At 41.2% G+C, this 21,652-nt stretch overlaps 1 protein-coding gene across 5 annotated transcripts in view; it reads left to right on the top strand.

Annotated features, from left to right (window-relative positions):
• LOC127641418 (acid-sensing ion channel 1B) overlaps positions 1-21,652 on the top strand; it is a 190,490-nt gene that overhangs the window by 153,278 nt on the left and 15,560 nt on the right. For 4 of the 5 annotated variants that reach the window (XM_052124429.1, XM_052124428.1, XM_052124426.1 and 1 more), the window contains 3 exons: positions 15,696-15,846; positions 19,615-19,742; positions 21,065-21,215. In XM_052124429.1, the coding sequence (XP_051980389.1) occupies positions 15,696-15,846; positions 19,615-19,742; positions 21,065-21,215 (430 nt within the window). Of the gene's footprint in view, positions 1-1,191; positions 1,258-15,695; positions 15,847-19,614; positions 19,743-21,064; positions 21,216-21,652 lie in introns of all 5 variants that reach the window. The other variant, XM_052124430.1, reaches the window with a different exon arrangement.

The raw sequence follows: 21,652 nt of genomic DNA, 5'->3' as shown, positions 1-21,652 counted from the left end.
TGTTTCCTCTGATGAAGTCGCTTAAAAAAAGCGTTTGTGGATGTTAAACGTGGGTTTCCCAGGCCAATTTCACACGCTTCCAAAATATTTAAAATAAAGAATTTCTTTACCATCAAGTCTTCGTAAAAGGGATAAGTGGTTTCATCATATTCATTTGTAGGATTGGATACCTCCCCTTATAAATAAATAAGACTTCTACATGTCATGTTGTGTTGAAAGTTCATTAAAGGGATGAGCTCGCGCACAGAGGAGCAGAGCGCGCGCAGTGGGGCCCGCGCTTTCTCTGAACCCGCCAAATTAATTTTATGGAACAACTGAACTTTAAAACCGTCGGAGACGGTTGGCAGAATTTACAGCGAATGATTATGAGAAAATGAATGCCGCGAACGCGTCCGTTAAGCGAAATCACCCGTGTTTCCTGGCAACAGTTGGGACTTATACCGTGTTTCGCTTTCCTGAGAAGAGATATATGGAGAAATAATATTTTACCGCCTTTATTTACCTCAGTTTTGACGAATCTTCCTGCGTCGCGCGCGCGTCAAACGCCTCAGGAACGCAAAAACCGCGCTTTGATTATTCATCTCGGAGGCGCGTCCTCGCGTCGCTCCTGAGGTAAAACAAACGCGTCAAAGGACTTAGTCGCTCTTCAAAATGTGCCAAGGCGACGCCGCACCGAAACCACGTTCGGATGGCTCGTTAAAAGAAGCGGGAAAGCTGTTTTTGAAACACACGACCTTTCACGGTTTGAGACACGTGTTTTTGAGTGGCTCGTACCCGCGTCGAGTCGCGTGGTTGCTTGCGTTTTTAACTGCGTTGGCGCTTCTTTTCACTTGGTCTTCAAACCGGGTCCGGTACTTGCTCTCGTCGCCGGTTTACACCAAAGCGCATATGGTTTACGCGAAGCGCCTCGTGTTTCCCGCTGTTACGATTTGCAACGAAAACCTCTTGCTGCCGCGACGCATGAAGAAACCGGACATCTTCAGCGCGGGACGGTGGCTCGGGCTGTTGGGAAAGAATTGGCAGGTGTCCGCCGGTGTTCGAGACGCGCTCGCGTCGCAAGGTGAAGAAACCGGGAGTAATGAGCCTCCGTGGTCCCCGTTATCTCGCATACTGGATTTCAACCACTTTCTACCCCCTCCACGGGACTCGCAGCCCTCCATGAGGCAGTTATTGGACCGTTTGGGGCATCAGCTGGAGGAAATGTTGCTTTATTGTCGGTTTCAAGGGCAACAATGCGGACCGCGCAACTTCAGCACCGTAAGTGTGTGAACAGCTCCGCGTTTAACTTCACGCTATTAAAGATGCTGTAAGATATATGGAATGGTATGCAGGACATGTTCCTACTCTGTGGAAGATTTCACTGAAATAAGTGTCTTGAGATATCGGTCTCACGTGACAGCTGTAGACTCAATAAACACAAATGTGTCGGCGGTCTTTGACGCTTTTGCCTTTCAATTAGTGCCGCAGTTGAAGCTGGTCATTGTGTGGAGTTAAATATGTGCCACAATTCTGCACGTGCAAATTATATTTTGAGCAGAAGATTAAATTGAACACACAAAGTTATTTTGCATGCACAAGATTATATATTAAGTGCAAAACAATATTCTGCACGCGCAAGTTGATATTTTGAGCACACAAACAATGTTTTGCACGCGCAATATGAAATTGAGTGCACGATTATTTTGCATGCACAAGATGGTATTTTGAGTGCATAAAAAAGTGCTGCACGTGCAGGATGATATTTTGAGCACACAGCCATTTTGCATGTGCTTGAACTCTGATTAACTGTTTTTTAAAGCAGTGTATCTTTTTGCAAAAACCAATTCATTTTGAGCAAACGAAATTAAATTTTGCACTTGATTAAAGTTTATTTGAATGTGAATTTGCTCAGAATTCTTACATTTTGCTTTCTCCTCCTACATTTTTGCATGCTCAAAATATCATCTTCATATAATTTTGATGTGTGTGACTTTCTATCTTCACCAGAACACAAATTAGGTTTTTCTTTTTAGTATTTTTTTTTTTTAGAATATGTCAGCTCTGTGAGTCCATACAATGCAAGTGAATGGGTGCCAACATTTTGATGTTCCAAAAAGCACATAAAGGCAGCATATAAGTAATCCATAAGACTCAAGTGGTTTAATCCATGTCTTCAGAAGTGATATGATAGGTGTGGGTGAGAAATAGACCAATATTTAAGTCTCTTTAAGTCTTCGAAATCTCCTTCCTGCCCAGTAGGGGACGTATGCACGAAGAATGTGAATCACCAAAAACACAAGAAGAAGAATGTGAAAGTTAAAGTGGAGATTGACTGAGCAGAGAAGAGAATATTGATTTAAATATTGATCAGTTTCTCACTCACACCTATCACGTCTCTTCTGAATACATTGATTTAACCCCTGGAGTCTTATTGATTACGTTAATGTGGACCTATGTGATTGTTGGAGTTTCAGAGTTCTGGTCACCATTCACTTGCATTGTAAGGACCTACTGAGCTGAGATATTCTAAAAAAAAGTCTACTTTTGTATTCTGTAGAAGAAAGAAATTCACACACATCCAGGATGGCATGAGGGTGAGTAAATGATCATTTTTAGGTGAACTATCCCTTTAATCTTCAAAATAGTCTTAAATATTTGCTATTGTATTATTTCACTGAACATCCGTCTCAAAAGGTTTCTACACGCTAAAGGGAAGTGAAAACGTGATGTGAGAACAGTAGAACGCCTACGTATACATTTGCTAATACTTAACGACATTACCTATATGCTACGACAACCACGCAAAGTGTAGAAGGCAGTCTTGGGATCGAGGCCATTTTTGCGTATTGATAATCGCAAGTTTTTCCGGATGATTATCGTTATATATATATGGATTATTTCCGATATAAATAGGGCTGCTCGTTGTACAATAGTCTTTGTCTTTTCAAACCTATTTCTCAACACAACTTTGGTAAAGTGTTAACGGCAGGGTTATTTAAAGTGGGTTGCGCACCTGATGCAGACATGGCATGCTCTAAAATTCGAAACAGTGGCTTCAGTAAATGCTTAGTTGCCCCCTTGTGGTCTCCAAAACCTATTACACCCGACAACATTGAACAGAATGCAACTGGAAGTGAATTAAAGGCACAGAAATTTGGCTTATTTAAATGTCGGCTGAGGGAATGGAATAGCGTTGTGACAAACTACATGTGCAGTATACAAACAGCGCTATACACTGTGTACTACGTTAGTAAGCTATTTAGTAAACATAGTAAGCTATTAGCTATTGTGAACACAGCCTCTGTGTTGACGGATAATCAAGTACTTTTGTCAAAATATGTGCAGTATGAAACCAGAGCACACTACTTGAGATCATTTTGGTGTTTATGGTGGGCAAGCGGTTGTCTCTTCATTGGACCGGGTAGGGGGTGTTAGATGTTTCTGGGGCGGCACAAGCTAAATACAGGGGGGCAATGCCCCCCTTAGACCTGGCAATGTTTGAGATAGTCTATTTTACCCAATAATGAAACATGCTAAACTTGACTTTCCATTTCCAGTGTGATGAAGGAACCTGTAGAAATACCAACCGTGACTTTTAGCACGTTTCTGGACTCAAAATTGGTTTAAAATGCACAAAAGTCACATTTATTTCTGACGCCACTCTCTAAATTAAACATGTGGAATGATGAGGTCATGCAACAACAATGTATTGTAGAATACTACTGTTTGAACAGTTTATTGCCTACTGTTTCGCATGCTAGTTTAAAAATAGGTAATATTCAGAATGAACCATTCCATATATCGCTTTGGTCTTCAACCCTGTTTATCTACATGACTGTTTGGTTGATTTCAAGATTTGTGTAATGATGTTTGTCTTTGAAGTAAACAAACAGGATGCAACACTTTGTTGTCATGTTGAACACGCTCATCAATGTGACTCTCCGGATACTGTGCATGATATATTGCGTCCCGAGGCCCTCAGAATCCCAACAGCCCCATCTACAATCTCCTTGCGCCCGGGCGCTGTGTAATTTGGCTCTGTTGTAAATGTATGCAGTGCATCACATTTGCCTCAGAAATTATGATGTGTCATTTACAGAGGGCAAGCCCCATGAATATCAGTTTTTATCGTGCATGATGATTTCATTGCTAGGGTGTGTATAGATGAAAATGCTTTAAGTGTCTACCGGGCACATTAGGACTGGATTTATGCAGGTCAGGCCTTTTTAACAGCACATTTTTGGGGTTATATTTGTAGTGAAACTGCTGGTGTTGGTAATAAACCATTTGGCAGCTCAGCTGTTTGGCTTGAAGCACTTTGATTTGTTTTGTAGTCAAGCGTAAGCTCCGATGGTAGAAGGTCACTTTCCTTCTGGGTTTATCTGTCAGTGAAAAGAGCCCGGATCTATTTACTACGCACACACATACACATGCATATACACAGACTGATTTAACTCTTTCATACCCAAAGTTCACATCAGTGGACATCATTTTCTATGTTTTTTATGTTTTTTGTCAATTGGCGCCACCCAAAATGCAAAACATTATTGGATGGAATGCTGCTAAGCCAACTATGGGTGCTTATTTTTTTACATAATTTGAAATGAGCCAAATAGCTTTGAGATGGCAGCCAGGCAGAAGAATATGGCACAATTGCATTTTTCCAGCTCGCGTTCACACACGAAGAGAGTCGTTTTTACATTGTATAATTCAAAAGCCTTTGCATGAGTGGAAAATAGCTAACTCCATCTCAAGGGCCTTTCATTTAAATTGCATCTATCTCATACTATCAGCACACAGTTATCAAAGATTTAAGCGTCAGACAAGCTTGAAGAAAACTGTAATTATCGCACACAAGTTTTCAACTGCCCCGCTCCTCATTAACATTTCCTTTGAGTAGCTCTCTGCATGTCTCCTTTCTGTATAAGAAAATGCATTTTTGCGACACAATAGCACTCTGTTTCACTAAAACCTGTTAGTAAGATGGATTGCAGGTGAGTTTTAAATGTGTTATGATGGATTCAGTACCTTTCAGATATTTTCTCACCATAGCGGGTTTTGAGTAGCACCACAGTGACACCACATATGAACCCTTTGGAATTGGCTTGTTATCGGTATTAATTGGTCATAAAATGTGATCTCATCTTCATCAAAGTCAAAAGAAAAAGTAAGTGAACCCTTGGATTTAATAACATGCCGATCCTCCTTTGGCACCAATATCTTCAATCAAGCATTTCCGGTAGATGCGGACTAGACCTGCACGTTGTTACGAAGGAATTTTAGATCATTCATCCTTACAGAACTGCTTCAGCCATATTCTTAGGATGTCTGGTGTCTCTCTTGAGGTCATTCCACAGCATCTCTATTATGTTAAGTTCTGAGCTCTGACTGGCATGCTCCAAAAGGTGGATTTTCTTTGAAGTCATTCTGTAGTGGATTTACTTTGATGATTAAGTCATTGTCCTGCTGCATCACCCAACTTCGATTGAGCTTCAACTTGTGCACAGCCACCCTGATATTATCCTGTAGGATATCTTGATAAACTTGGGAATACATTATTCCCTCGATGATGGCAAGCGATCCAGGCCCCGAAGCAGCAAAGCAGCCCAATTCATGATGCTCCCTCCACCGTACGTCATGTTGGTATACAGTGCTCTTTTTATACGCCATACGTAGTGCTTCATGTTCTTCCCAAACAATTCAACCTTAGATTCATCAGTCCACAAAACGTTTTTCCAATAGTCTGGAGTGTCAAGGCGGTTTTTGGTGAACAACAGGTTCACTGCAATGTTTTTGTTGGAAAGCAGCAGCTTCCTTCATGATATCCTGCCATGAACACCATACCTGTTTAATGCTTTCTGTACAGTAGACTCATGAACAGAGATGTTCACCAGTTCCAATAAATCCTTCAAGTCTTTATCTGTCACTCTAGGGCTCTTTTTTACCTCATTGGGCATTCTGTGGTGTTCCATTTGAGCCATCTTGGCTGGACGGCCACTTCTAGTGAGAGTACCTATAGTACTAAATCATCTCCATTTATAGACAGTTTGTCTAACTATGGACAGAAGAATATCTAACGGCCACTTCTAGTGAGAGTACCTATAGTAATAAATCATCTCCATTTATAGACTGTTTGTCTAACTGTGGACAGATGAATATCTAACGGCCACTTCTAGAGAGAGTACCTATAGTACTAAATCATCTCCATTTATAGACAGTTTGTCTAACTGTGGACAGATGAATATCTAACGGCCACTTCTAGTGAGAGTACCTATAGTACTAAATCATCTCCATTTATAGACAGTTTGTCTAACTGTGGACAGATGAATATCTAATGGCCACTTCTAGTGAGAGTACCTATAGTACTAAATCATCTCCATGTATAGACAGTTTGTCTAACTGTGGACAGATGAATATCTAACGGCCACTTCTAGAGAGAGTACCTATAGTACTAAATCATCTCCATTTATAGACAGTTTGTATAACTGTGGACAGATGAATATCTAACGGCCACTTCTAGAGAGAGTACCTATAGTACTAAATCATCTCCATTTATAGACAGTTTGTCTCACTGTGGACAGATGAATATCTAACGGCCACTTCTAGTGAGAGTACCTATAGTACTAAATCATCTCCATTTATAGACAGTTTGTCTCACTGTGGACAGATGAATATCTAACGGCCACTTCTAGTGAGAGTACCTATAGTACTAAATCATCTCCATTTATAGACAGGTTGTCTAACTGTGCACAGATGAATATCTAAACTCTTCTAGATAACTTTATAACCCTTTCCAGCTTTATGCAAAGCAACAATTCTTGATCGTAGGTCTTTTGAGATATTTTTTGTGAGGCACGGTCCACATTAGCCTAGGGGTTCACATACTTTTTCCAACTTGCACTGTGAATGTTTGAATGATGTGTTCGGTATGTATAGGAACAATATAAACATTTGTGTGTTATGCTTTAAAACGGATTGTGTTTGTTCATTATTGTAAGACTCCGCCATAAGGCTATGTTTTTGTGAGTGGTTGCTAGGGAGTTGCTAAATGGTAGCTGTGAGAGATTTTTGTAATTTATTATTTAATATATTTAATCAAATAACTGATGTATTTTCCTTTGGTTTCATGTGGCTTTTATGATGATAGTTGCAGCGAGGATGAGCATCTTTACTGAGGAACAAATCAGCATACACACACTGAAGCTCTGCTGACTCTGCTGTGCTGCTGCTAGACTGAATCACACTGAGAATCAATGAGCCTTTGACAGGCCTAAAGGCTGGACTCCAGTGTTGAGACCTCTTAGGGAGAGAATGAGACAATATCTCAAGATGACATTGAGATATTGGAGCATGCGTATGTCCACAGCTAGGCCAGTGATAGATAAATCGTAACTCCTTTGCCGGGTGGTCTTTTGGCCACATTACCTCTCCATTACATCACTGAGTGTGCTGTCAATCCTATTTCTGTCAATAGAAGTGCTGGTATTGATTTTGTTTTTGGCTAAACGGAGTTTAGGCCCACCCTGTGGCCATCTTTGTGCCCGTATCGATCGCTGTCAGACCGGAGCCACCAACCTCCAAAACCCGATAAACCCAAAATCCAGTGGCTTTAATTCTCTTTAGTCTAAGAGAACAAACACTCACTGAGAAATCACATGGATTTCAGAAGAAAGCCTCATGTTTTACAACCCTTTGTTACATAATAAAAGGGATAGTTCACCCAAAAAGTTTAATTCTGTCGTCATTTACTGGCCCTTGTGTTGTTTCAAACCTGTGTGACTTTCTTACGTGGAACACAAATAGTTCACTTTAGTTTAACTAGGAAGCTCGGTGCTCTGTGATAACATTTCCATACGTTTATCACAGCTCGACTATAGGTTTGAAAATCGACATCAAGCTGATCACCTCCTAAAGGGGAAGAACGTCGTGAAAATTGCTCTGATGATTTTGGACACACTGGGCCTCATTCATTAAGCATGAGCATGACGTTATGAACGAATATCGGCATGAATTCAACAATTGACCTAAAGTTAAAAGTGTACTTTGAATTTGCGCGTCCTGCTGCTTTTCGCGCACTGTACGTGTGATGCAAAATTCATCATCAAAACAATTCTTGCTAAAAATTTAATGAAAGTTTCTCAAATTATTTTAAGAACTTTTATGAACGGTTTTGCGAATGGCGTTGCGCAGACAAAGTTTGTCATCAAAAACTATTCTTGCTAGTTTTTGTGAAAATATACATAAGAATGATTTCACAAATTATTTTAAGAATATTTCCGAATGTTTTTACGAATGGCGTTGTGCACGAATGTCGGCATGAAATTCAACAATTTACCTAATGTACAAAGTATACTTCGGTTTTCCGAGAAACAGTGCGTGTGTGCAAATTTCATCATCAAAATCATTCTTGCTAGTTTTTGTGAAAATATACATAAGAATGAATTCGCTAATTATTTTAAAGAGCAACATGCAGGTTGGACACCCCTATATAGCATAGTGTATGTTGATGATAAAACAACTAGATTTTCTGAACTGGAGTAATATATATTTATCCATTAACGATATTTTGAGATAAATTGTGATAAAATAACTTCAGCGTCTATAAAGCACTAACCAGAAGTGACGATGGCCGAGGGAGTCTGGTCAAGCTCAAGCTCAGGTTACAATGGATGCGAATGAAGAAACTGAGTTCTCCGGTGTGGACGAACATGCCTATGATGGCCCACAGGCCTATAATTATGAGCCTCCTAGGCGAGATAGAAGCCAGGGGGAGATCAGGGGGAGGAACAATGGGCAGAGGAGAGATGTAGAGTTGTGGTGTAAGAGAAATAAAACCAAAGCAGGGGATTTCTACATATTGAGTAATAATACATTTGGCCCTTGCAATTTACTGGAGAGTATAACGTTAGCCTACAGGGATACAAAATCAGACGGGAGGGCGGCGGGAGAACAGTTTGAATTGAAATGCGGGGGAAACGGGAGAGTTGGGCTAGCTTCCTGCCAATAGCTATAACATTGTGCAAACTACTAAATTCTTTTCAGAAGGCAGACAATTACGTTACGACAACCTGTCCTAAAGCTCAGTCTCTCTCCCTCTCTCTCTGTATTATACTAAATAAATATTAAATATTTTATATTATAAAAAATATATTGTATAAAAATATTATACTATTATTATTACGAAATTACACAAATTAAGAGTTAAAATAATTAAGTGCTAAGTGCTCGTTTTCGTTGCACAGAATGTCTGCTAACGTTAGCACTTGGTCCTCCAGTCCCGCCCGTGCCAAAATCCGGTGTAAACTTTGACGGTGGACTTGATTCCATCGAGTGCACCGAGGGAACAGCATCAGTAATCAGCCTCACGTGGTCCTTACTCCGAAATCCCATCCGAGACTCTAACAAATCTCCAGGTCGATAATTCTCCGGAGTGAAATGTGCGCCACAAACGACCGAGTGTGTGGTAACAGACGCGGCAGTGAAGTCTGCTCTCTTCACCTGCACAAAACGCACTCAAGACCGAAAAGTCTTGTTTTTTCTAGAAGGAAAATGATGGACACGATGTCCTGACAGGCTGGAATTCGTGCAACCAGCACAAACACAATAATTTACCATTATGGCTTCTCTAAAACTCGATCTAAAACTTTCTGTCTCTCACTACTGCTCTAACTACATCAACACCCAACAATAGAGAGCTGACCGCGAGCTCTTTTGTTTGCCTCGCCCTACGTCATATGACGCGTTGCTATAGCGGGAAAGGCATATTCCAGAGCCTAGCACATTTTCATCAAAATCTCTACATCAAATGAGATTTCATTAGTAATTTTTACATGTGTTTTTAAAAGACCTCTGCAGACAATATAAAGTATTAATTCAGTTATAAATTCAACCTGCATGTTGCTCTTTAAGAACATTTACGAATGCTTTTACGAATGGCAGAAGTATTCTTTTTATTTCCGTGTGCTGCTACGTCTCGTACAGTGCATGCCGTGTGAATTTCACCATCAAAGTAGTTCTTGCTAGTTTTTGGGACAATTTAGATAAGAATGGTTTCGCAAATTATTTTAAGAACATTTCCGAATGTTTTTACGAATGGCGTTGCACACGAGTGTTGGCATGAAATTCACCAATTTACCTATAGCACAAAGTATTCATCATTCTTCCGAGAAACAGTGCGTACGATGCAAATTTCATCATCAAAACAATTCTTGCTAGTTTTTGTGACAGTTTAGATAAGAATGGTTTCGCGAATTATTTGAAGAACTTTTACGAATGGCTTTACAAATGGCGCTATGAACGAATATCAGCATGATTTCAACAATTTACCGAAAGTCCAAAGTATACTTCGGTTATCCTGAAAATAATTTGTCATCAAAAAGCATTCTTTTTAGTTTCTGTTCAAATAGAATGAATAAGAACGATTTATATAGAAATGTTATCATGAATTCCCAAAGTGTGGATTTGAAAAACAGGCGACACTTGCGTGAGTTTGTTTTGGGCTTCAGTGCTTTTGTAAAAATTGTCATTTCAGATTCAACATCAACGTTGATCCGTCACGACAGCAAAGTGCCACTGTGCTGTACATCTATATTAGCCCCAGTAAAATGCACAATAGCGAGTCCTGAAGCTCATTAGGCACACAAGTTTTGCAAGCAAAGTCTTTTGACAACTCTGACAAACAGCTTTAGCCTACTTGCAGTTTGCCGTGGTACGTGGGCTGCCCTCGAGCAGGCGGCCCTTTGGCTCTCAGTGAATTATTCATTTCAGAAGGAGCGTCTGTTGGCGCGATGATCTTGATCAGTACTGATGGCTATATCAGTCATGCTTGCGAGACACTGGAGCGTTGTCGTCTTCAGCAGTCTTCCTCATATCACAATGACGTGAACGGTAATAGTGACATATTGTCTTCTGTCTCTGCCTCTGCTGTGTAAGGTGGAATGTGAAATTGCTTTGTGGAGCTGCAGAAATGGAGAACAATGTTTAATAAATATTTGTTTTGTATGACTCGGGTCACAAAGAACATGAGGTTGAAACCATGTGTAGTAACCTTTGTCACATGGAGGTCCTTTTTTGCATCTATTTGTTCTATTCTGCGTTCTAAACATGTACATTGAGTTCTACATTTTTGGCTATTTGGTTGCCGGGGTGTTCTGGGTGGTTGCTAACTGGCTCAAAAGAGCGATATTCTGGTCTCTAGATATGGCTGGGGTCCCTCCTGCATTGCAAGTCTATGGGACATTTGTATCAACCACTAGGTGAAATAAATCTGTGAACAGTCTTCAAACTGATAACATCCTGCTGGAAGTTCTTCAGAGCCCAACATTTTTCGAAGTCATTACAGTTTTCATGAAGTCCCCGTTACAAAGGGCAGAAATGATCATTAATTATTGAGTTATTCTATCCCAGTGGAGGCAGTCCACGTGTATTGTAGCTCTGTAAGCACACTAGATTTGCTCACACTTATGGTTAGTGATTTGAACAAACCTCTAACACGATGAATTTAACTTCAGTGTGTCACTCGTCCAGACATTGAATGACACCTCAAATAATGTGTGCTATTACTTTACGAAGAGATTTGAAAGTTTCACAATGATCGAACAACGTAAGTTTTAATGAATCAATTGGGATTAAATTATATTTACTTAAGTACTTTCTTACAGTAAGTGCTGCAGAGCTTCTTAGACATCTGAAACACTCCTGATGAAATAACGACGACATATAAAGCATTTAGCAAACAGTAGTTGCTGTGGTAACCGCAACGGTGCTGGCGACCTTGGGACACAAGAGAGCCGACTCTATCAGATGTATGGTGGATTTGTTTTGTGTAACTTCACAGTGAACGCTCCTGCTATGAGGTTGTTCGTCCATTGTGTGCTCATTAATTTTAAAAAGAACAGCCCTTGATGATGACCTTTCTAAACTCATGGTCCTTTTAAAAATATTTACAGACTTAATGAGTCAGGTACCGACTGTATGTGCACGTCTGGAGTATTTTTTTCCAGTTATTTTGAGAAAATACGTCATTGCTTATTTGTCAGAATTTATAGAAATCGTACTCAAAGCCACTGAAATGTTTTGTGTAAAATACATATATGAAAAAGAGCTGCTTGAATGTGCAACACTTGCCATCATAATGCTAGAGTTTTGGTGGTGGTTGAAATGGTGTTGCAGTGTGGTTGCTAAGGTGTTCCGAATTATTTTTATCATGTTGCCATATGGTTGCTAGAGTGTTGTGGGTGATTGAAAAGCCTAGGGTTAGGTGTTCTGTGGTTGCTCAGGTGTTTTGAATGGATTATAGTGTGTTGCTATATGGTTGCTAGGGTGTTGTGGGTGGTTGAAAAGCCTAGTGTTAGGTTAGGTGTTATGTGGTCGCTCAGGTGTTCAGAATGGATTATACTGTGTTGCTATGTGGTTGCTAGGGTGTTGAGGATGGTTGAAAAGAATAGGGTTATGTTAGGTGTTATGTGGACGCTCAGGTGTTCAGAATGGATTATAGTGTATTCCTATAAGGTTGCTAGGGTGTTGTGGGTGGTTGAAAAGAATTGGGTTAGGTTAAATGGTATGTGGTTGCTAGGGTGTTGAGGATGGTTGAAAAGAATAGGGTTAGGTTAGGTTAGGTGTTATGTGGTCGCTCAGGTGTTCAGAATGGATTATACTGTGTTGCTATGTGGTTGCTAGGGTGTTGAGGATGGTTGAAAAGAATAGGGTTAGGTTAGGTGTTATGTGGTCGCTCAGGTGTTCAGAATGGATTATAGTGTGTTCCTATATGGTTACTAGGGTGTTGTGGGTGGTTGAAAAGAGTAGGGTTAGTTTAGGGGTTAAGTGGTCACTCGGGTGTTCAGAATGGATTATAGTGTGTTGCTATGTGGTTGCTAGGGTGTTGTGGGTGGTTGAAAAGACAAAGGTTAGGTGTTATGTGGTCACTCGGGTGTTCAGAATGGATTATAGTGTGTTCCTATATGGTTGCTAGGGTGTTGTGGGTGGTTGAAAAGAATAGGGTTAGGTTAAATGGTATGTGGTTGCTAAGGTCTTCATAATGGATTATAGAGTGTTCCTATATGGTTGCTAGGGTGTTATGGGTGGTTGAAAAGACTAGTGTTAGGGTTAGGTTAGGGGTTATGTGGTTGCTCAAGTGTTCAGAATGGATTTTAGCATGTTGATATGGGGTTGATTTAATTGTCTAAGCAAGTTATTACATTTTAAGGAAAGATTACGAAACATGTTTTTCCTTTAATATACTTTGATCAATTGCACACAATAAGACCATAAATGTGTATTGAGAAAGTAAATAGATCAAATTTCGATTTCATATAGAATGGAAATTGATTTGAGAGGAAGTTATCTTTAAGAGGAATACCGAAAGACAGCTGTCTGTCTGTATTCCATAGACATGTTGAGTGTCTTTCAGCAAGATATAATTCCCTGGAGAGCTGCTGGCATTTTCTTATCACTTCATGAGTTCTCTAAAGATCGCCCCATTTCATTTCCTTCATCCTGAAGTTTCTCATTTGTTCATGATGGTAATCGAGTTCTCCTACAGTCGAGTCACTGCGAGGAGCATCTGCGTTTCTTTATATCCTGCTGTGTGTGATCTGATTACACATCCATTAGTTCAGTTTCAATTAAACTGATGAGAGGAGTCCATCTGCATGTTAAGTTACAGATCATCGATAATTAATCAAAGCATTTCCTGTAAAACCTGCCCTCAGAACCTTGATTCCAATTAGAGGAAGTATTGCCCATGTCAGCTGGAGTTTTATGTGTAAAGCCGTAGTGTGTAAGCTCTTTGCCTTTATAGTGGAACCAAACAGTATTGCAAACATAACTACATTTTTAGTATTTTTAAGCAAGTTTGTTTTGCAGTTGCTATGGTGTTCAGGTTGGTTGCTAGGGTGTTGCTATGCAGTTGCTTAGGTGTTGCAAATAGTTTTAAGAAGTTTGCTTTGCAGTTGCTAGCATGGTGTTCAGGGTGGTTGCTAGGGTGTTGCTATGCAGCTGCTTAGATGTTGCAAGTAGTTTTAAGCAAGTTGTTGTAAATTTGCTAAATGTTCTGAGTGGTTTTAAACAAGTTTATGTGCATGGCGTTCTAGGTGGTTGCTAGAGTGTTGCTATGCAGGTGTTGCAGGTAATTTTCAGGAAGTTGCTGTGCAGTTTCTGGAATGTTCTGGGTGTTGCTAGGCTGTTCCAATGCAGTTGCTTAGGTGTTCTGAGTGGTTTTAAACAATTTGCTCTGCAGTTGCTATGTTGTTCAGGGTGGTTGTTAGAGTGTTGATATGCAGTTGCTTATGTGTTTCAAGTAGTTTTAAGCAGGTTTCTGTGCAGTTGCTATCTTGGTGTGCAGGGTGGTTGCTAGGGGTGCTATACAGTTGCTTATTTGCTCTATATGGTGTTAAGTAGGATGATGTGCATTTGCTATCAGGGTGGTTGCAAGGGGGTCTCTATGCATTTTTTTAGTTGTTGCAAGTAGTTTTAAGCAGGTTGCTGTACAGTTGCTATCATGGTGTTCAAGGCTGTTGCTAGGGTGTTGCTATGCAGCTGCTAAAGTGTTGAGAACTTTTAAACAAGTTGCTTTGCAGTTGCTATCATGGTGTTCAGGGCAGTTGCTAGGGTGTTGCTATGCAGCTGCTAAAGTGTTCTGAGAAATTTTAAACAAGTTGCTTTGCAGTTGCTAACATGGTGTTCAGGGCAGTTGCTAGGGTGTTGCTATGCAGCTGCTAAAGTGTTCTGAGAAATTTTAAACAAGTTGCTTTGCAGTTGCTAACATGGTGTTCAGGGCAGTTGCTAGGGTGTTGCTATGCAGCTGCTAAAGTGTTCTGAGAACTTTTAAACAAGTTGCTTTGCAGTTGCTAACATGGTGTTCAGGGCAGTTGCTAGGGTGTTGCTATGCAGCTGCTAAATTGTTCTGAGAACTTTTAAACAAGTTGCTTTGCAGTTGCTATCATGGTGTTCAGGGCAGTTGCTAGGGTGTTGCTATGCAGCTGCTAAATTGTTCTGAGAACTTTTAAACAAGTTGCTTTGCAGTTGCTATCATGGTGTTCAGGGCAGTTGCTAGGGTGTTGCTATGCAGCTGCTAAAGTGTTCTGAGAACTTTTAAACAAGTTGCTTTGCAGTTGCTATTGCATTCTGGGTTGTTGGTTGAGTGTTGCTATGCAGCTGCTAAAGTGTTGTGAGTGGTTTTATGCAAATTGCTGTGCAGTTGCTATCATGGTGTTCTGGGGGTTGTTAGGGTGTTGCTGTGCAGTTTGTATAATTCCTTGCTAGGTTGTTCAAGGCGGTTGCTTACTGTTCCGAGTCAAAAGAGACCCCCCTCAAGTCTCTATGATATTCTGGTCTACAGCAGTTCTCTCTTTAGAGTTTGTTTTGTCATGTGAAGCAGATCTCATTCCCAACAGACAGCGTGAACAACGTAAACTGGATTCTGGCCCAATCCCACCCTGTTATCCAGCCATGTGTTCACTCTTACAGAGGAATGTGCTTATCCATGCTGCTATGAACTGTATTGTGGAGGTCTTCATCCTGGGAATCATAAGCTGCTTCACAGCAGTGTCACTGTAACTGGCTAATTAAACCCACTTAGATTTGCTCGTTTATTTATTTTCTGGTTTTAAAGTAACGTTGCCGAAAGTAGCCAGTGTATTAATGATTGTGCATTTCATTAAAGTTAAAAGGGAGCATACACAGAACATAACGCTAATTCAATCTGTTTATTTCCTCAGATTTTCACCCGCTATGGAAAATGCTACACTTTCAACTCTGGTCTGGACGGACGGCCGCTGATGATCACGATGAAGGGAGGAATGGGCAACGGACTGGAATTAATGCTGGATATCCAACAGGACGAGTACCTGCCCGTGTGGGGAGAGACCGGTAAGCATTTCTGCCTGTTTTCATCTCTCCTATAAGGAATTGTTGGAGAAACATCTGAGACCAATTTGATTCTTAAATTACCTTTAGCTGGCTCCTGAGCAACCTCTGAGCAATACTGTTCCTCTGGACACACACGGAGGCATGCTGGGAACTCATTTACTCTGAGAAGATGGAATTGAAGCGTTGAATTGCGAGCGCAGATCTCCAGTTGATCACTCCTATAGCGTTGATTCCCTGGAGAAATCAGTGCTGAAATGATTCCTGCTCAAACTATTGAGATTCCAGCCTTTCTTCTGTGTGGATATTCATTAAATCTGCATGACTCGAGCTCTGCTCCGGCTTAATCTGTTTATGTGAGTCTGTTTAGGATTAATGTGTGTTTGCTTAACTGGTGCTCAGTCTTTAATATTCATCAACAGGTTAAACTGTAATGATTGTGAATGAACTATTACATTATCATTCGGTAATGTTGTAAAGCCCACTGTAAGGCAATGAATTGATGCAAATACTGCAAGCTAGCTTAGGCGCTGTAAGTACACTGATTTACATTATCTCTGTTGTAAAACCTTGTAAGATGCATTGCTGTCTACTCCTTACATAGGCAGAATAGCAAAGAATGCATTTATCATCCATCTGCATTGTTTTTCTATCTAAATATGTCTAAAAACAGACTAACACGGCTAAAAAACGTGGCGCTAATTTGCAAGATACTAAAAAGTCTACAAGATGCGGCGCAAACGTCTAGCACGTTTATAAAGACAAACAGTGCGGATGGACGCCAGACAACAACAAATACACACACACAAACTACAGGCAGAAGTCTGATACCCAATTACAGGTCACACTGAATAGTTCTGCTCTCACTTATTTTAATTACTCTTTCAGGCTCTTCAAACCTCAAATATCTCATCACACCTTCAAAGCAGCTCCCTGGTTGCGCAGTGGCGTTGAAATTAATTCAATAGCAAACTGGGTTGCATTTTAATTACCAGAGCAGCTGTCCAGTACCATGAGGCTTAAGGCCAAAGTACACTGTAAAAAATCCCTTTCTTACTTAAGTTGGTCATTTTCAGTAGCAATATCTAAACATCCTTAAAACAAGAAGCAAATACTTCAGAAGCAAAATGGCATTCGATTATTACGTCTTTGTAAAGTATTCAATGGAAAGGAGGAGGCGAGAACCGGCTTGACAATATAAATGATAAACTTATTAGACAACATATACACACACATGACGGACATGTCCGTAAACGATCTCTCTCTCCCGCACGATCCCCTGCAGTCGACCTTTATCCCTCACGGAGGCTTGATTAGCCTAATACGGGACCGGGTGTGTAGGATCACGACCCGGCCCCGCCCTCCGCCCTGCCACATTCCTCCTTCGTTCTCTCGAGGCTGGGGAGGCCCCTGCATGACGTACATCCCCCCTTTCCCTGGGGAGGGGCGTGCCTTTTGCCCCATCTGCCGGCAGGTCATCCCCCTCTACCTGGACGAGGGAGGGGACAAGGGGATGGAAACAGAAATAATTAAACTGGGGGGTACTTCCTGTAACAGTGTAGTACCCCCCAAAAAAACACTGTAAAATGTAAAAGAGAGGGAAAAGGCCAACGCAGAGCGGCAGTGAGAGAGGAGAGAGATGAAAGAAGAAAAAAAAACTCTTACTCGCCGGTTCTCCGATACACCGTAGCTTGTTCCCCGGCCACTCCTCTACCCTCTATTGGACGACAGCCGCGCCTCTCCGGGCGGATTAGAGGCAGACCTCCAGCCCCTGGCGGACGGAACTCCTCGCCGCATTCTCGGGGAACAGAAGGGGTCTCCCCCGCCTGTGGCAGCGGCTCTCCCGCTCCAGCCGATCGGCAGCGAGCCCCTCCCTGCTCGCGGTCGGCGGTCTCAAACCTCGCCGCGTTTCAACAGCTTGTAGGGAACTCCTCCGCCCCTGGCAGCGGCCCTGACCACTCCAGGCAGTTGATTAGGAGCCCCTTCTCCCCTCGCGGTCAGCGGCCATTGTCCTCTTCCAGGCGGCCGGGCTCCTCGTCCCCCGGCAGATGGCCACGGCTGCTCCGTTGGGGTGGACGGTAGTGGTGAGAACTCTACTACGGCATATCCCTCCTCCTTCCCGGATTTCGGCACCAGTGTAAAGAGATCAATGGAAAGGAGGAGGTGAGAACCGGCTTGACAATATAAATAATAGTTTAATGATAAACTTAAAAGGCAACATAAACACACACATGACGGACATGTCCGTAAACTATCTCTCTCTCACACGATCCTCTGCAGTCGACCTTTATCCCTCACGGAGGCTTGATTAGCCTGATAATGTGTAGGATCACGACCCGGCCCCGCCCTCCGCCCTGCCACAGTCTTGTTTTCAGGGAAATCGAACAAAATTTGGTGCGGGTTATACTTACAATAAGAAACAACTGTTTGCCAAAGGGGGACGAAAAATAATCTTGTTTTCCCTTTGAATCAAGTTTTTTTTTCTTACCACATTGACAAAAAATGAGTTCTTAATAATAAGCATAAACCATTTTGTTCGATTTCTCTGAAAACAAGACCAAATCCCTTACGTTGTTTTGCTTGTCAAGTACATTTGTATTGTTATTTTGCTATTTTCACAGGAGCAATTTCGTCATTGCGGTCTGTCGACGTCTTCGTGTGTCGTTGCCGTGCGTGTTGACTGCACTAAAAGAGTATCACACAGCAGTAGTAGCGTGCATGCGTCAAACACGTCCATATGGGTCGCCGTCAAAAGAGGATACTTTGAAATGTTCTGTTGCGTTGTCATCGTTGGATGCCACTTAGTCTATGGTGGCATAGTGGGCTAAAGCACGTAACTGGTAATCAGAAGGTTGCTGGTTCGATCCCCACAGCCACCACCATTGTGTCCTTGAGTAAGGCTCTTAACTCCAGGTTTGCTCCGGGGGGATTGTCCCTGTAATAAGTGCTCTGTAAGTCACTTTGGATAAAAGCGTCTGCCAAATGCATAAATGTAAATGTAAATGACTAGAAATGAGTCAGAAACCGTTACTGCATTCTTTATGAAAGCAATGTTAATGTTAATGATACTCACTGGGCTAGTTCACCCAAAAATGAACATCACATTCATGGTGTTTCAAACCCGTGTGAATGTTCACCGTTCACCTCAGTCATCCATAAAGCTGAGCATCTGTGATCGTATCTAATTGCCATATTATTCTGCATGTGTTTGTTTAATTATCATTAAGTGGATGTTTAAAAGTGGTGAACGATGATAAAGCAGGTGGTACAACTCTCTAACTCCTCCAGTCCTTCACAGAAGAAGTGAGCTGGAAAATGCATGTGTATCAATGGTAAACAGTAGCCTCTGTTCCAACGTCAAATGTGGACTTTCTGTAACCGCTCGGCGCTCGGTTGGCCAAATGGAAACAGCTGGATGAAAGACAACGTTTGGCAGCATCTCAACACATGCTGTGATTTCAACTATTTATATGGTGTCGGACTGGTGTCTAACACAACCCATAATCTGCACGAACACCCTCAGAAGTGTTTATTCAGCTGTCCAGAGAAATGCGTTATCCTGTTTAGAGTCTGGCGGTGATGCATGGTTGAATGTCAAAATATTCGATGATCGCTTGAGACTGTAATCCAAACAGAGCAATTGTTCTTGTTAGTACAATTTAGTTTTGCCATGGCTCTGTTACAATGAAAGATCAAATGCAATATCATCTTTTCTTTTTCCAAAACACCTGTTGCTATCTCGGTCTAAACGTCTCGTTTTCTCTACTGCAGATGAGACATCTTTCGAGGCGGGAATCAAAGTTCAGATCCACACGCAGGACGAGCCGCCATTCATCGATCAACTGGGGTTTGGAGTGGCTCCGGGCTTCCAAACATTTGTGTCCTGTCAGGAACAGCGGGTACTGAAGACTTTAGTCTGTGCTGAACTCATCTCAAACATGCGACACTTCTAAAAGGGTCTGTCTGGTGTTTTAGTGCTGCGGTTTGGTTTCATAAGTGGATAGTTTACACAGAGCGTATCCGTGAATGGTTGTTATCAACATCAAGATTTTAGGTTAAATATTATTTAGTGCTGTCAGATGATTAAGATATTTAAGCAAGATTAATTGCATGTCTTTTGCAGTTAATCGCTATTTTTATGCAGCTAACTGCGATTAATCGCTACTTCTACGCAGACATGTGCGATTAATCTCTATTTTATGCAGTTAAGTGCAATAAAGCGCTATTTTTATGCAGCTAATTGTGATTAATCGCCACCTTTACTCAGACATGTGCGATTAATCTCAGTTTATGCAGTTAATCGTGATTAAGCGCACATTTTAGGCAGTTCATCACGTTTAATCGCTAATTCTATGCAGTTATGCACAATTAAGCGCTATTTTTATGCAGCTAATTGTGATTAATCGCTACCTTTGCCCAGACAAGCGCGATTAATCGCAATCCCATGCAGTAAATCGGGATGAACCGCCATTTTACCAAGATAACCGCGATTAATCGCACATACTATGCAGATAAGCGGAATTGAGCGCTATTTGTATGCAGCTAATTGCGATTAATCAACACCTTTACCCAGACAAGTGCAATCGATCGCCATTTTATGCTGTTAATCGTGATTAATCGCAAATTTTATGCAGTTAATCACGTTTAATCAATACTTTTATGCAGTTAATCACGAGTAAGCGCTAATACTATGCAGTTAATCGTGATTAAGCGCTAATTTCATGCAGTTAATCACGATTAATCGCTATTTTTATGCAGCTAACTGCGATTAATTGCTACTTCTACGCAGACATGTGCGATTAATCTCTATGCAGTTAAGTGCAATAAAACGCTATTTATTATGCAGCTAATTGCGATTAATCACTACCTTTACCCAGACATGTGCGATTAATCGCAGTTTATGCAGTCAATCGCGAGTAAGCGCAAACTTCAGGCAGTTAACTACTAATTTCCTGCAGTTAATCGCGATTAATCGCTAATTTTACGCAGTTAATCACTATTAAGCGCTAATTTTATGCAGTTAATCACGATTAATCGCTAATTTTATGCAGTTAATCGTGATTAATTGCTGATTTTAAAATTACTGAAATTTGACTCTGAATACATTTTCAGGTGTAAATCCATGTGTAATTTTCATGATGGCCACATCATAATGTTTCGGCTTAAATTAAATATAATTTTTTTTATTCCAGCTTAATCTATCTCTCTGTCTTTAATGTAGTTGACGTATCTTCCTCCGCCGTGGGGCGATTGCAAGTCTACACCCATGGACTCAGATTTCTTCAGCTCATACAGTATCACGGCCTGCCGCATCGATTGCGAGACGCGTTATCTGGTGGAAAACTGCAACTGTCGCATGGTGCACATGCCCGGTAACACAAACACTTTGTTCATTGTTTTTAAGCTGCTTTTTACATCTGAGTTTACTTCAAACCTTTGCTGTGCCTCATGACTAGCTTTAATTCCAGATGCTAGTTTTTGGCTTAGTCGCTAAGAGGATTTCACCTAAGCGAGAAGAAAACCATGCAGCTCTGTGAGACGCACCCTGCTGAGCTCTGTACATCCGTTTGAAATACTGCCGCTCTGATCATGTCCGAAGAACTTTGTGATTAGCCAGATCTGAGATGTGGCGCAGTCGTTTGTTGCAGTTAAGTTACTCACTTGGCAGTATGCATGGGGTGTAAGATACAAACAATTGTGTTGAATAATGGAGCTTAGTTCGTTAGTATCTTAGTAGAGAATTTGATAATAATGTTAATAATGAAGCGAGATTCGTTCGTTGACAACTTTGTTCATTTTAACAGGAGCT

Source organism: Xyrauchen texanus, chromosome 50, assembly GCF_025860055.1.
Source record: "Xyrauchen texanus isolate HMW12.3.18 chromosome 50, RBS_HiC_50CHRs, whole genome shotgun sequence".
Classification (NCBI taxonomy): domain Eukaryota; kingdom Metazoa; phylum Chordata; class Actinopteri; order Cypriniformes; family Catostomidae; genus Xyrauchen; species Xyrauchen texanus.
Note: the sequence above shows the minus strand (reverse complement) of the source record. Positions and strands in the feature narration are given on the sequence as shown.